The 14,137-nt window shown below is 38.6% G+C and overlaps 1 protein-coding gene across 1 annotated transcript; it reads left to right on the forward strand.

Moving 5' to 3' along the window:
* The first annotated feature begins 7,633 nt into the window (after window positions 1-7,633).
* Window positions 7,634-13,840, forward strand: LOC137079150 (protein-glutamine gamma-glutamyltransferase K-like). Its single transcript, XM_067447115.1, has 13 exons — window positions 7,634-7,643; window positions 8,857-9,048; window positions 9,157-9,408; window positions 9,498-9,616; window positions 9,702-9,809; window positions 10,110-10,287; window positions 10,372-10,510; window positions 10,601-10,787; window positions 11,094-11,247; window positions 12,527-12,811; window positions 13,185-13,345; window positions 13,428-13,564; window positions 13,696-13,840. The coding sequence occupies exons 1-13, from the start codon at window positions 7,634-7,636 to the stop codon at window positions 13,838-13,840; spliced, it is 2,067 nt and encodes a 688-aa protein (XP_067303216.1).
* The last annotated feature ends 297 nt before the right edge of the window (window positions 13,841-14,137 follow it).

The following is a 14,137-nucleotide window of genomic DNA, read 5'->3' on the forward strand; positions in this document are numbered from 1 at the left end:
ACACAAACTTGTGACCATAAAAAACTGCTCGACTGTAATCTCCGTCTATACAAATCATGGAGAGCTGCTAGAATGTGGTGTTTTGATGCCGACGTAGGATCATAAAGCAATGAGAATCCAAGGAAAAGGCATGGAAGGCTCGAGATGCATCGGCGTGCGCTGTGCAGACCGATCGTGTGTGATATCAAAGTAACTTACAGCAAGTTACAGCGACTCCTTGAGCTTTTGAATCGTTCACGCTGTATTTTGGTTTCATATGCGCATCGTTCCGCACACCGCCGATGCATCTCGAACCAGCCTGGTGTGTGAGTGTTTCCCGCTGCCTCACTAGTGTTGCTGAGAAAGATGAGGCGTATACAGTGACGTAAGACCTGGCTCTGTGGTGGCTCTCTAGCCTGTGGAAAGCCAAACTGGTTCTTAAAGGCTAAGTTGGCCTCACTCGAGCCAACTTAGAACTGACACTAGCACTGGCTCTGAACTAGCACCCGATTCGTTCTGGTGGAAAAGGGGTAAGCGAGAGTCAGGACCTCGGTTTAACGTCTCATTAAGGATAGTTGTTGGCTGTTGAATGTTGATGTTGGATATAATTCATATACACATTCTTATAGTCAGCAAGCATGTCTGTTTGTATCTTTATTCTGTATTTGCTACTTTTAAGCACTGTTGCATCTCTCGTTTTTGTTGTGGTTTTGTTTTGTTTTGTTATAAGTGTAATCTGACAAGCATGATATAAATCACATGATCACTCTTATAAAACCCCTTCACAGCGTCAAAAAATACAAAGAAATAAAAATAGACATTCTGACTATAAGACTGTATATTAATTGCGTGGATCCAACACCTCAGAATGAGTACATTGAGCCCCTGCCCTTTTCGATCGCACCGCAGTGCCCCGGCGGAGGTCTGGGCACGCCACTGTAACAATGTGAGAATAAATGCTCCTGCTGAACTTTAATTCTGAACTTTATTTACCTTGTCTGACATGAAGATTCCACACGTGTGATTCATTAAACTGCTTTAACTCATTAGTTTTAGTAATCATCCATTCCCATTGTGATGACTTTCTCTTAGTAATTCTGTAAATATTGCGCTAATGCTGTACTTATAATTAAATACGTGAGAGTCATGATAAACGCTAAACTCTCCTTTACATGCATGAGATGGAGAAATTCTTCACACTCTTCAGCTCTGAGCTGTGGATGGGGTGGAGGTGAAGATGTGGATATATACCGGACCGCAGAGGAGAAAAACACCAGAGCGAGAGAAGAGTTACTCCTAGCAAGACTTTCTCTGAGTACGATAACTCAATACTGAACACATGTAAGTATTCAACTCCACTCTTTACTTCTGTTTAATTTTTAAACGATGACCATTGCCTTCAGAAAGCTGACTGTGTTTTTCTTGCTATTCATCGATCTCTCCTTTCAATGTTTCAGCTCACACTATGTCTTGTGATCAGTCAGCCATGAACAACTGTCGCCAAGTGTGCCGTTTCCCAGCGGCTGATCTCCAGTCAGACTGCAGTAAAGTGAAGTGCAGCGCTGCGGTCCGCAGGAACTCTTGCAGCTGTGAGACCTGCTGCGGCCGTAAGGCTGTGGTCGTCCAGGATGACTGTAAGAGCAGCGGAGCGCGTGGACAGCAGGTGTGCGGACGCTTCAAGACAGTTTGTCAGCTCAACCCTTGCCATGATCATGGGCTCAAGACGGTCCTCCAGGATGAACACAGGAGACCGTGTGGAAATGAAGTGTCAGTCTCAGTCAATGAGCTGAAGGGTGTGTGCTGCACGCCGGTTTGTGATCAGCAGCTCTTGCAACAAACTGACAGAAAGCTGTGATGATGATGGACTGAGATGTTTCAGTCCTCAGGTTCCTCTGTTTAGATGAATAAATGGGAAAGTTAATGTTGAATTTGAACAGTTAATGAAACATGAAAGCTACATATACAAAGAAATAACAAATGGCAAATAAAAACTCTAAAAAGATTGTGCACTTGTGGATGGATTATTTCTGTAGTAAACATGTACTTATGTTTCTGAAATCAAACAGATCAGCACATAATGTGGTTCTGATCCATATATTTACATTAAAAAAGCGCACAAACTAAAACAATCTGCAAAGAAAGAGAGTGTGTCTGTAGGCTGTGCGATCTTAACCAATTGCATTTAATGTTATATAACACCCCCTCAACAACTACAATATTAGAGAAATATAATTAGGTCTAATACCCTGAATAGACATTAAACAGACCTGTTATACTAAATTACCTAAATCATATTCAACATGAAAAAGTATCAAAACATAACATGCATTCCTTTCACATAGCATCGTTCTCCACAGAGGAAAACTTGTTTTTGACACCTGATTTAGAGAACACTGACAGGCATGTGAGTAGATAAAGATACAGTTTTTTTTATCAGATTAAAAATATATATTTTGTATTGCAGTAATTGTACTGTAAAAAAAAAAAATAATAATAATCATGTTATTATATAACAATAATATTATTATAATACAATTTTATAATAAAAGTATTAAAAGAATTGTTATTATTATTATTATTAACATTCATTATTTTATTTTTATTTTATTTTCCATAATGTTAAACCATTGCAACATGCAGTGTTACTGATTTCATTGTGCGTAGTCTTGTGTTGATGAGATTAATATATTTATTTAAAAGATCATTGTTTTTGAGTCCACTTTTGTGAGCCAATCAGTTTAAGCCCTGCCCGTATGGGTTGTGAATGGCATTTTATTTTGACTTAAAAGTAACTTAATTAATTATCAAACCTTCTAACCCCTAATAATAAGTCATGTAAATACTGCTGATATTCCGCTGATCTCGACAAAAACGTCAACTGCTCATCATTTATTACTTCCCACTATTTTTAAAGGGAGAAATGAAGGCCTCTCTGTCAAATCTAACAATGGAATAGCTTTCAGCTGCTTACTCCACAATAACTCATCACAGAGACCTTTTGAACCGGAATTAGGGCACTTTTTATATTTGCTCAGGAGCACCTTTTAGGTAGCCTGACAAGCCAGACGGTGCCACATCAAGATGTTTGGTCTGGAAACTCACCATTGACAGCTCAATCCGAGGGGCGGGATAAACGGCTGTCTTTCAAACTCCCTCTGCACGCGATAGGATAGCGCTTCAACCAACCATTGCCCTGATGCTGTGGTTGTTAAATAAGTGAAACTCATCCTAAACACTAAACTGTCTCTCTCATGAAACGTGAAATTCTTCACACTCTTCAGCCCCAAGCTGTGGATGGGGTGGAGATAAAGACGAGGATATATACCGGAACGCAGAGGAGAAAAACACCGGAACGAGAGAAAGGCAGACAAGAGCATTTCAAACACAATCAAAAGAATCGGCTAACAAAACATGTATGTTTTAACTGATGGTTCTAGTGTTCATTTGCTTGCAGAAAACGCATGCTGATTTTAGGTACTTACCTAGAGGTTGGGAGGAAGCATTCCTCATTCAGTTATTTATTGGCAGTCACTATTAGTCATTGAATGTTTCTGAAACAATCCATGGATATTTAATGAGGCAAACACTAAGGCATTGCAATTCATGATTAGCATTACCGAAACTAGTAAGAGGCTTTATCGAATGGGTTAGGGTTATATTTTTTTAAATAGATACTTAAAGATAGTTTTGTCTTGTCATTTATGTTCTCACAATCTCACAATCAATCTCTCTCTCTCTCTCTCTCTCTCTCTCTCTCTCTCTCTCTCTCTCTCTCTCTCTCTCTCTCTCTCTCTCTCTCTCGTGAACAGTCGATCATCGAGTGTCGCCCGGACGGATGTTTTTCTGTCACTCCGTTGGACGATTGCAAGAAAGTGCAATGCAGTGTGCCAGTTTGCACCAACCTTTGCAGTTGTTCTTGCAAATACATCTCATCATGCTGTGAATGTGGTTGCAAGAATGTGGCATGTTGTGTTAAAGCTCGCTCAAAATCCCACCATGCTGTGATTATGGTTGTAAGGAAGACTGCAAGAGAGTGTCATGCAACAATCCTTCCAGCAACCCCTGCAACTACATCCCATCCCCACGCCTTGATTATGATTGTAATCCAGCAGCATGGAAGAATATTAAAGACCGCAAAGGCGTGCCACCATGTGGAAACAAGGTGATCGGGCGTATTCAACTTATCAATTCAGGAGAATCAAAAGAGGCTATCTGCAGGCCGGTTTATGAGCTCAACACTCTGATGTCATGCCATGATCAAGACGTCGAGAATGTCAGCTGGGACTGCAAAAGCGTGCAGCCCTTTGGAAACAAGATGACTGGGTGCTTTCCAGTCGTCAAACCGGATCCAGAAGGGCTGTCCTGCAAGCTGAATCATGCCCATGCTATTGACAACATGATGTGATCACTGATGACTGCAGTCCTTAGGTTACAGTCAAAAATGCAGCAGAAAGTAATTGCTTTGCTTGATTATTTTCTGTAACTGATAAAAGTACATAGAAAAAAATGGAAAATAAAGATATTTATATGAAAAAGTGTTAATGCATTATATTTCTCCTGTTCTATTTAAACTTAAAGTAGTTTAAAATGTTATAACTTCTTCATTTTTGTGGCCTAAATTATTTGTCTAATTTCTTCGAGCAGTCCTATTTACAGCACTTAAAGGTGTCATGAAATGTTTTTTTATTTTATTTTAAATTGTTGTCTGAGGTCAAATAATGGCGTCCGTGTGGTTTTTACATTCAAAAACATCATAACTAATAAGTAATAGGCTATTTTCTATGCTGATTTTGAGGCTGTCTTCTGAACGCTGGGTTTTGAAAGCGGCGACTGGAATGATTCTCTTGATCACAGGACTCGTAAACGTCTTTATCAAACAAACACAATTTATTTCTCATCCACCCGCAATTGATTGGACTATTATTTTTGTATTACATATATTGACCGATTGTGCGGGCTAAGTGAAAAAACCATGCGTACACATAGACGTGCGCGTGCGCACTTCAACTTTCAAGTCAGGAGATTGTTCTCTATGCAGAACAAGAAGAATTACGAGATTCATCTGCCTGCCGGCGGGCTTCTTTTTTGGTTGCCCGTCTGAAAAACACACACCCCGGGATGTTGGGCTTTGCGAGCCCTGGCCCAGGTTCAAGTCCAAGTCAAGTCAAGCCCAAGTCCAGTGTTGTGAATTCTTTACTTATATGGGTTTTAGTATTATATACAGCTGTATTTGATATATTCAGGGTTATTATGTAAAATACTTAATACATAAGGTAGGAACGTACTACGCAATTTTTAGTGGATACCGTTTTTGGCGTAAGTGATGCGTTCTCGGTTACGTACACGGAGCTGTAAATATATTACGCATTGTCCACCCGTGCAGCATCACTGAGTGCAGGACAAAGTTATTGACGCCTTAAGTTCATTCCCTGACTGTATTATTTGTAATACTAGATGTTCATACTGCTGAGACTGTCTCTAGTATTAAGCCTCTTATTCGCGGCTGTTTCGCGATCTTTATGATTATTAGTTCGCCACGTGAAACGCACGTGAAAGTGCCGCTAGCATCGCGTCTTAACCTACTAATATTGGCTATAACCCGTTTAGCTATGATCATCAGATATTCTATATCTGTTATACTTTAATACCATAACGAGGATGGTGTAAGGTATATTAGGTTGATTATATGTTCTTTTTATATGGAGTTTATTTCCTTGTTCTTATTCTGCTAAACAGAGTATGAGAGAGCTGTTAATATTTAGTTTGTAGTTTGCCGTTTTATCACAACAGTAAGTGGACGTTTAAGTTTGACATTCAGTTATTTATTTCTGTTTAATTTGTTTGTTACAGAAACTACCTCAGTTGTATACTGCCATGGTTGAACTTGCACTAATAAAAGGTGGAAACAATATCTGATGACTCCTCCTCTCTGATCAGAGTGCTGAAGTGGTAAACACTATAAAAGAATCGGCATTCAGTGGGGCAATCCCCAACATCCAGCGTACTAAAGGTATGTTTCTGTTAGAGACGTACACATAAGCAAAACAATCTATAACAATGCAATACTATTATATATAAAGAACATGTTTTACTCACGTAATTGTGTTGCACCATTCCTGTCAGATCCAATATAAAAGACCCAGCATTGTGTTTTAATCTCAAATGTCTACAAATCCAGCATCGACCTGAGATTTTCTTTACAAACGATTCCGCAGTGAACTGAAGTGAACATGTCTTCCCCACGTGAGCTGGAACTTCATTAAAAATAAAGTTCAACCACACATTCCTAATATTAGGATCAGAAGGAAGCTTATGACGGATGCTCTAGTGATTGGCGCTAGAGGTTGCAGCCTTTAGCCTCCTTGTACTTGACTCGGTTCGAGTCCAGCTTAGAAAAGGTGGTTCGAACAGGAGGGTTACACCCACTTTGGATCTTTTGGATCCAAAAATCCCTGCCCACTGGTCCAGAGGAAGCCCCAAATAGGCCTGATCAAGCCCTGGAAGTTACAGTGGAAATTCTACTGGCCCTGGCACGGACTATGTAGTTATTGATGGAGCTTTTAATTTTTTCAACAACCATGTAGGACATTACAAGATCATAATAGAATCAGGATCATGTGAAAGAATGAGGAATCTTTTTCACACATGAATACAGACCTTAAATTCATTGAAATTCTTTGGGATGTGCTGGAGGAGGCATTGTCAATAAAAGCAAAAATGCACCTCTTGATGGAAAAAAATGTGGTGATATTACTTCCATCAAGAGGTGCATCAATTTTTGGTCAAGATCTTGTACCAATAAAATTGTCCACGTATGCCACATATTTAGCCATATATTATAGCATTAGTAAAATTAAAATGTTTTTCTGTACATGCAAACATTGGCATTGCTCATTGTTAATGTTTATAATTATTACTGATAGGCAAACAAGGTGGAATTTGGTGTGTCTGGCAAATAATTACTGTGTCAATAAAGCATTTTGTTGGCCATGTAGATGGATGAATGTTTTTATTTTGTTTTTCTTCATAGGCTTAAATCATTCACTCGAGCCATTGGCAACAAATCCCATTTTTAATACCTTGATGCTTTCACAATGAAAAGTTGCGCTGATGCAGTCTTTAAATGAGCTGTTACAATTAACTTGTGAGAGTCATCCTAAACACTAAACTCTCTCTCATCAGAAGGGAAATTCCTCACACACTTCAGCTCTGAGCTGTAGATGGGGTGGAGATGGAGATGTTAATATATACATGTATATACTGGGCTGATCTGGAGAGAAACAACTGGACAAAAGAAGAGATCCATTGAGATTTGCTTTAATAATTCTTTCAAATAACCCACTCTTCAAACAAATTCAGAACTACAACCATGTAAGTAATGAACTCTTGTGATCGGATTTTATTTTGCTCATTGATAGAAATTAATAGATTTTAAAGATTTGGTCAGAGCCCTGGAACATCTTTAACTGAGATTGTATATTTTTCTCTGATTGTGTGAAGGTAATCTGTGCATTATAGCCTATGTCAAAGTCACCAAATTGGTAAAGCTAAAGGGAAGAAATATGTTCTGGCAAGATTAACAATAGAGATGCGGATCCTTATTTAGTGTTTTGTTGCTAAAATCCGTTTGAGGCTTAAAGAACTTGAGAAAGCAATGGAGACCTGTTAGAAGTTGAGAGGCCAATCGCAACAGACCTCAACAACCTTCTTTTGAATGGTTTATTTTGTGAGTTTGGTTTTTTTTTACAATCACTGATGATAAACTAATTATGTATTCTTGTAAAAGGTCATTCAAAGCCATTACACTGGAGTCTGAAAGGTGTACAGAGACGTGCAGTGAGGCGGACAGCGTATCCATTTGCGAACATTGCTGTTGCTATCACCTCAAATCATGTCAAAACTCTGATGTCAAAACCAGAATTACAAATTATTGCACAGACTCACATTTGGAGCCAGTGGTGAATGGTAAGAGGTCTTTGGAGTGTAATGCATGATGTAAGATGTGTTTAACGGTCTGGTGCTCTTCGGTCATATTTGACCAAAAGAATTAACGTTTTGTTTTTGTAGAAAAATTTACCTCATTGGAATGGTACGAAACTTGGTTTTGGCAATTGCTTTGTAAAAAAAATAAAAAAAATAAAAAAATAATCATGGACATTATTTTGAAAAAAGTTAAATGGTCTCACTTGTATTCTTCGCTGTCAAAAATGAGCACATTGGAAATAAATGGGAGGCGAATTTCATTAATTGGAAACTTTTGGTACTGCACCCAAACAATATCTTACTGAAAGCCAATTTTTGAGATATCAAGCTCAAACACACCTATTTTACATAAACAATGTTCTTGCATTTTAGAGTAAAACATGTTTTGGAAAATATATATTCCATATAAAAATAGAAAATAGTATTTTTCGCATTTTTCACAGCTATAAACGTAAAATTCTGTACGTTTTTATTTTTTATTTCACTTTTTTCATGTTTTTGAACTATAATCTGCCAAGTTCCTTCGTTGAAAAGAGTTCAAACTTACGTCTATGCTCTAAAGCAATCAAGATTTATGAAGATTTAAGTTGGACGTTTCCTTTCCAAGTCCTATGCTCAAAAAGTGAATAAATGGATTAGAATTACAGCATAAATATAAATTAGCACCATAAAATCCCCTAAAAATACAAAATACTAAATAAAAACATTATTGAACTAAAATAAAGTACATTAATGTCATTGAATAAAATAAAAAAAATGTCATTTTTGACCGACACGTGAAGAGCACCACAAGCATAACTTCTACAGAAGACAATTATATGCAGCATGAATTTGATAAAAATTCTAATGAACTGACTTCCCTTCTCTGCTTATTAACTACTTTCTATTTCTCAGATGTGCCATTGCAGGTGTGTTCTGTTGACCTCATCAAATCCAGGAAAGGACAAAATCGCCGAGAAAATCACACGGATTGTTATCATAGTGATCACCTCATCATCCGTAGAGGACAGTGTTTTGAGATGTGGATTGAGCTGTCCCGGCCCTTTAATCCAAAGTGTGACCAACTTCACCTGGAGCTGAGACTATGTCAGTTTAGGCCTTTTTACTTAACTGTTTAGTTTAGCAAGTAAAATATGGATATATATCAATATATCCAGACCATAAGTTCCTCTTCTTGTGTTGTGTGTTTTATAGGTAACATCCCATCGACATGGACCGAGTCACTCACAATTGTTCCATTAGTAAAGGAATTCCAGGAAGACTGCTGGGAGGCCAGGATTGTTGAAGAAATGCAAAACCGAATCAAACTGTGTGTTTACTCTCAGTCAGCAGCTTCCATTGGACGATACAAACTCACTGTCATAACCCACAGCCCAACAGGAAAGACCACTTCACCAGACACTCCTGAAAATGACATTTACATGCTGTTCAACCCCTGGTGTAAAAGTGTGTGCACATGATATTGCATTTTATTTTCATTGTAGTGGGCTTGAGGAAAAAAATAGAAAGCACTATAAGAATTTCTGTGTTCTCAGACGACTGTGTGTACCTGCATGAGGAGGCGGAGAGAGTCGAGTATGTGCTGAATGACATGGGCACAATCTACTATGGAACTGAACAGCAGATTGGCTGCAGGACATGGAACTTTGGTCAAGTAAGAGCCAACCGTTCATTTATATTCATCTATAAGTGCATGCAAACATTTGTTACTTACTTGTTCTGTGATCTATTATTCTTAGTTTGATGAAGGAGTCTTGGCTGCGTGTTTCTTTGTGTTGGAGAAGAGTGGTGGACCTTGCTCAGGATGGGGAGACCCTGTTAACGTGGCCAGAGTGGTGTCTGGAATGGTGAGTCGAGGGAAGTGAGGCGGGAACGTTCAAAAGGTTGTAATGGCATATAGTCGGCACACACTGATGACATCAGAGGCTTGTGATTGGTTAATTAAATGTTGATCCAGGATCAACAAAGGATGTTGATCCAGGAACACATCTTACTTGGCAAAATCGCGTTCACCGTCTGGGTGAGTTTTCCAGCCATTTTTAAACTAGGTTTTTGAGTCTTGAAAACCTGATTAGACAATGAGAACAATGATCTTCAGGTAAAAGAGCAGATGACAATATAACATTGAAATTTCATGATTGTGACAGATTAATGCCAGTGACAACAGTGGTGTGATGATGGGTAGTTGGTCAAAAACCTACACAGATGGAACTTCTCCTACAGCCTGGTGTGGAAGCAGTGCCATCCTGAAACAATACCACGAAAGTGGAGGAAAACCTGTCAAATATGGGCAGTGCTGGGTCTTTGCTGGAGCCACCAACACAAGTAGGCTGTCAAACAAGGGAACAAAAATGTGACTTGGAGAATTTGCATTGCATTAATTATTTGTCTCAATCTCTCCCTCCTCAGTTTTGAGATGTTTGGGCATTCCCTCTCGTCCGGTCTCAAACTTCAATTCTGCTCATGACACTGATGTTTCATTGACGACTGATGTTTATTTAGATGAGAAATTTGAGCCAGTTGAACATCTAAACCGTTATTCAGTCTGGTAGGTTCACATGGTGTAAAAACATTCATATTTCTGCATCCCAGTTTCAGTTTCTTTACCCTTCATGGTTGATTTATTCTCTCTATGTAGGAACTTCCACGTGTGGAATGAGGCCTGGATGGCTCGTTCAGACCTGCCATCTGGTTTTGGAGGTTGGCAGGTGGTTGATTCCACTCCTCAGCTGACCAGCCAGGGCTCCTTCCACTGCGGCCCGACCTCTGTTGCTGCGATCCGCAGTGGGCAGGTTCAGCATGATGCACCCTTCCTTTTTGCTGGCGTATGTTAATGCTTTACCTTCCATCATACAGGGTTTGATGTTGCATGTAATATTTTCACATGTAAACGTACAAGTACAAATTTCTATAGGTAGCATTTAAACAATGATTATTAATGTTGTGATATTTCAGGAAATATGTCATATGCTGCGTGTATGATAACTTAATTTTGGTTAATACTGAATAATTAAGTGGATTATATGACGTTAATAATTCTGTAATTCTGCACCTTGTTTCAGTTTAGGAACTGAAATGGAATGCAGATGCACTAACCTGGTGTACTGAATGTTTAGCTCTTTGTGTTGTAGGTGAACAGTGATAAAATCTACTGGCAGCGTAAAGCAAACGGGACCGTCGCTGTGATTCGGGTTGACAAGAACGCAGTAGGTCACTGCATCAGCACCAAAGCTGTTGGCTCAGATCAACGTGTAGATATCACACATCTCTACAAACACCCAGAAGGTGAAAACCTACACATGTCCGTCACAGACACCCATCACTTTAGTCTGAGCTGTAGCTGGCTGGCACAGCTCTTATATAGAGGACCTTAAAGGTATGGTAGGCAATTTTCAGAGAGGCTAGCACTAGCAAGCTAGCTTTGAAAGTGTAAGATCAAACCCTTCCTTCAGAATGTCTACACTATTCTGTTACAAAATAATAATAATAATAATAATAATAATAATAAATATATATATATATATATATATATATATATATATATATATATATATATATATAAAGATAATATTATTTTAAAATTAAAATTAATAAAATATAAAATTAAGTACTGTATATTATCATATAAAAACAAGCATTTCATTGTATTATTATAGACCTTGTTGTTGAACAAAGACAATTTCAGGTTAGCTAGTTCTCTAATATTGTTATTAAAAACATGTGACAAAAGGGGAAAAGTTAGTTCATATGACAAATGCAATAATGCATTGATAAACTTAAGGCTAGATTATTGTAATGCTCTACTGGGTTGTTGCCCTGCATGCTTAATAAACAAACTCCAGCTGGTCCAAAACGCAGCAGCTCGAGTTCTTACTAGAACTCTAGTATGACTGTTAGCCCAGTTCTTTCAACACTGCTCTGGCTCCTTAGCCTGACAAGCCAGACCCACATCAAGATGTTTGATCTGGAAACTCACCATTGACAGGGCTCAATCTGAGGGGCGGGATAAACGGTTGTCTTTCAAACTCCCTCTGCACGCGATAGGATAGCGCTACACCAACCAGAGCAACGAAGGTAAAGCAGAGCTTGTTGATAGATTAAACATTCACCGTATCCGATCTGCAAAACTGCGAACATATTTTCCCTTTTTAAGAATGACTTCAGTGCCGTTCTTTGGTCTTTTCTCAGAGAAAAGCTTAACTCCAAGTCTTCCAGAGTCGCCGTCAAAGCTGATTCTAAAGACCGCCGTTCGCCAGTTTCTGTGATTACTAGAAGCACACAAACGCAACTCGGCCATCGTAATTATGTTAAGCCCCGCCCACCGACTCTATACACGATGTGATTGACCCGGCAAGAGTTAGGGGAATACAGCTCAGAAGGGTATTGAGAGTTGCTAGACGACACTCGCAGGCAGATTAAATTTGCTGCCGCTAGGGTGCATCTAGATTTCTTGGCTACTGGCTCCTATTAAACAATGTAGTGCTTTAAAACAATTTGTAGTGTAAAAAGCACTATATAAATGATGGTGACGACTAATAATTCATTCATTTATCCTATTCATAAGGTTCGGATGAGGCACGAATGGCTGAAGAAACAGCCTGTCGCCATGGCTCCAAACGGTCCGTAAACTCATTGTCCTACAGTGAGGATGTGATCATTGAAGTCAACATGCAGGGTGATGGACCATGTGTTGGCCAGGATGCTGTGCTTTCCATCATTCTGAAGAACAAGTGTACGTCTCCTCGTAGTCTCACTCTTTACAGCCAGGTGGCAGCTATGCACTACACCGGAGCCCACAAGGCCTTAGTGAAAAAGGACCAGACACTTATTGAGCTCAAGTCTTATGAGGGTAAGAGATGATAGAAGCTTGAAATCAGTTTGAAAGATTGCACTTGAAGAATTACTTCGTTTGATGACAGATGTTTTCCAAGCAAGAACAGGCTGTTAAGTCAGGCTGTTCTGACTTAAAATGCAAATTAAGATATTTTAGATTTTTTTTACTTAAAGCCAACATCAACAATTGTCTTGAAAAATTTACATTTTCTAGTATTGAATTATTTTGGTGCAATAAACCAGTCCGACCAAATTCATATTAGACTTCTCATACAGTATATCAGCTGTGAATAAAAACATAATGATGAGAAGGATTATTCATTTCAGTTGAAGATTTAGTACTGTATTAGTATTCACTCACTGTTTGTTTAACTTGTTTTCCTCTGTAGTCCAGATTCTGGAGTGGACCTTGCGGTATGAGGACTATAAGGACCAACTGGCTGATCAAGCAGCGTTGATGCTTACACTCTCTGGACGGGTCTCAGAGACGACACAGATACTGGCCACCCAGTTCAACTTCAGATTGCGCACACCAGATCTCATTATCACTGTGAGTTTTCTTTGTATAGGGAGGTTATTTTTTGTGGCACCAAAATTGGCCTGATTATCTTTTGTAAAACTTTCTTTTTCAGCCTGTATGTGGTGGTGTAGTGGGCAAAGAGATGACATTCAAAATCAAATTCCAGAACCCACTGCCCTGTGTGCTAAAGAATGTAGTTTTCCATTTTGAAGGACTGGGATTGCAGTGTGTCAGGACAATTAACTATGGGTAAGACGCAAGCGTATTAAAACATTAAATCATTTGCACTGCTTGAAATAAATTACAATTGATGGGAAGCACAATGTAAAATTAATACAAATGAAATATGCACATAATAATTTTCTCTCTCTGTCACTCAGTGACATTGCAAGTCTGACCACAGTGAACCTGACGGAGACCTTTATTCCCAAGTATCATGGGCCACATAAACTTCTGGCATCTCTTGATTGTCCTCAGCTCACTCAGGTGCATGGATTTACCAACATTGTTGTTAGTGTTGGTTAAACAGAGATGGTTTGTGTAAATTTGCGAGAGTGCATATAACTCTGGAATCATAAGGCTTATTGTTAGAGGCTGTTTATGTATGATATTGAATTGTGTGTCTCATGCATTCTGTTAATTTACATTCTAAGTTAATTTATGGTTTACAATAATAGTAACCAAAACATTCCACATTTAATTTACTTAAATGGCACACTTTATCATAAGCCAGAGTATATTCATATGTATGTGTTTCTTTATATTATATAAGAATATTTGTATCAATTTATAATCAATGTAATACATTTCAGTTATGATGTG

Source organism: Pseudorasbora parva, chromosome 6, assembly GCF_024679245.1.
Source record: "Pseudorasbora parva isolate DD20220531a chromosome 6, ASM2467924v1, whole genome shotgun sequence".
Lineage (NCBI taxonomy): Eukaryota > Metazoa > Chordata > Actinopteri > Cypriniformes > Gobionidae > Pseudorasbora > Pseudorasbora parva.

Coding starts and splice junctions, on each gene's coding strand:
- LOC137079150 (XM_067447115.1), top strand. Junction 10,511..10,600: donor CTAAACCGTTATTCAGTCTG/GTAGGTTCACAT, acceptor CTCTCTATGTAG/GAACTTCCACGTGTGGAATG. Junction 13,346..13,427: donor CACCAGATCTCATTATCACT/GTGAGTTTTCTT, acceptor TTTCTTTTTCAG/CCTGTATGTGGTGGTGTAGT.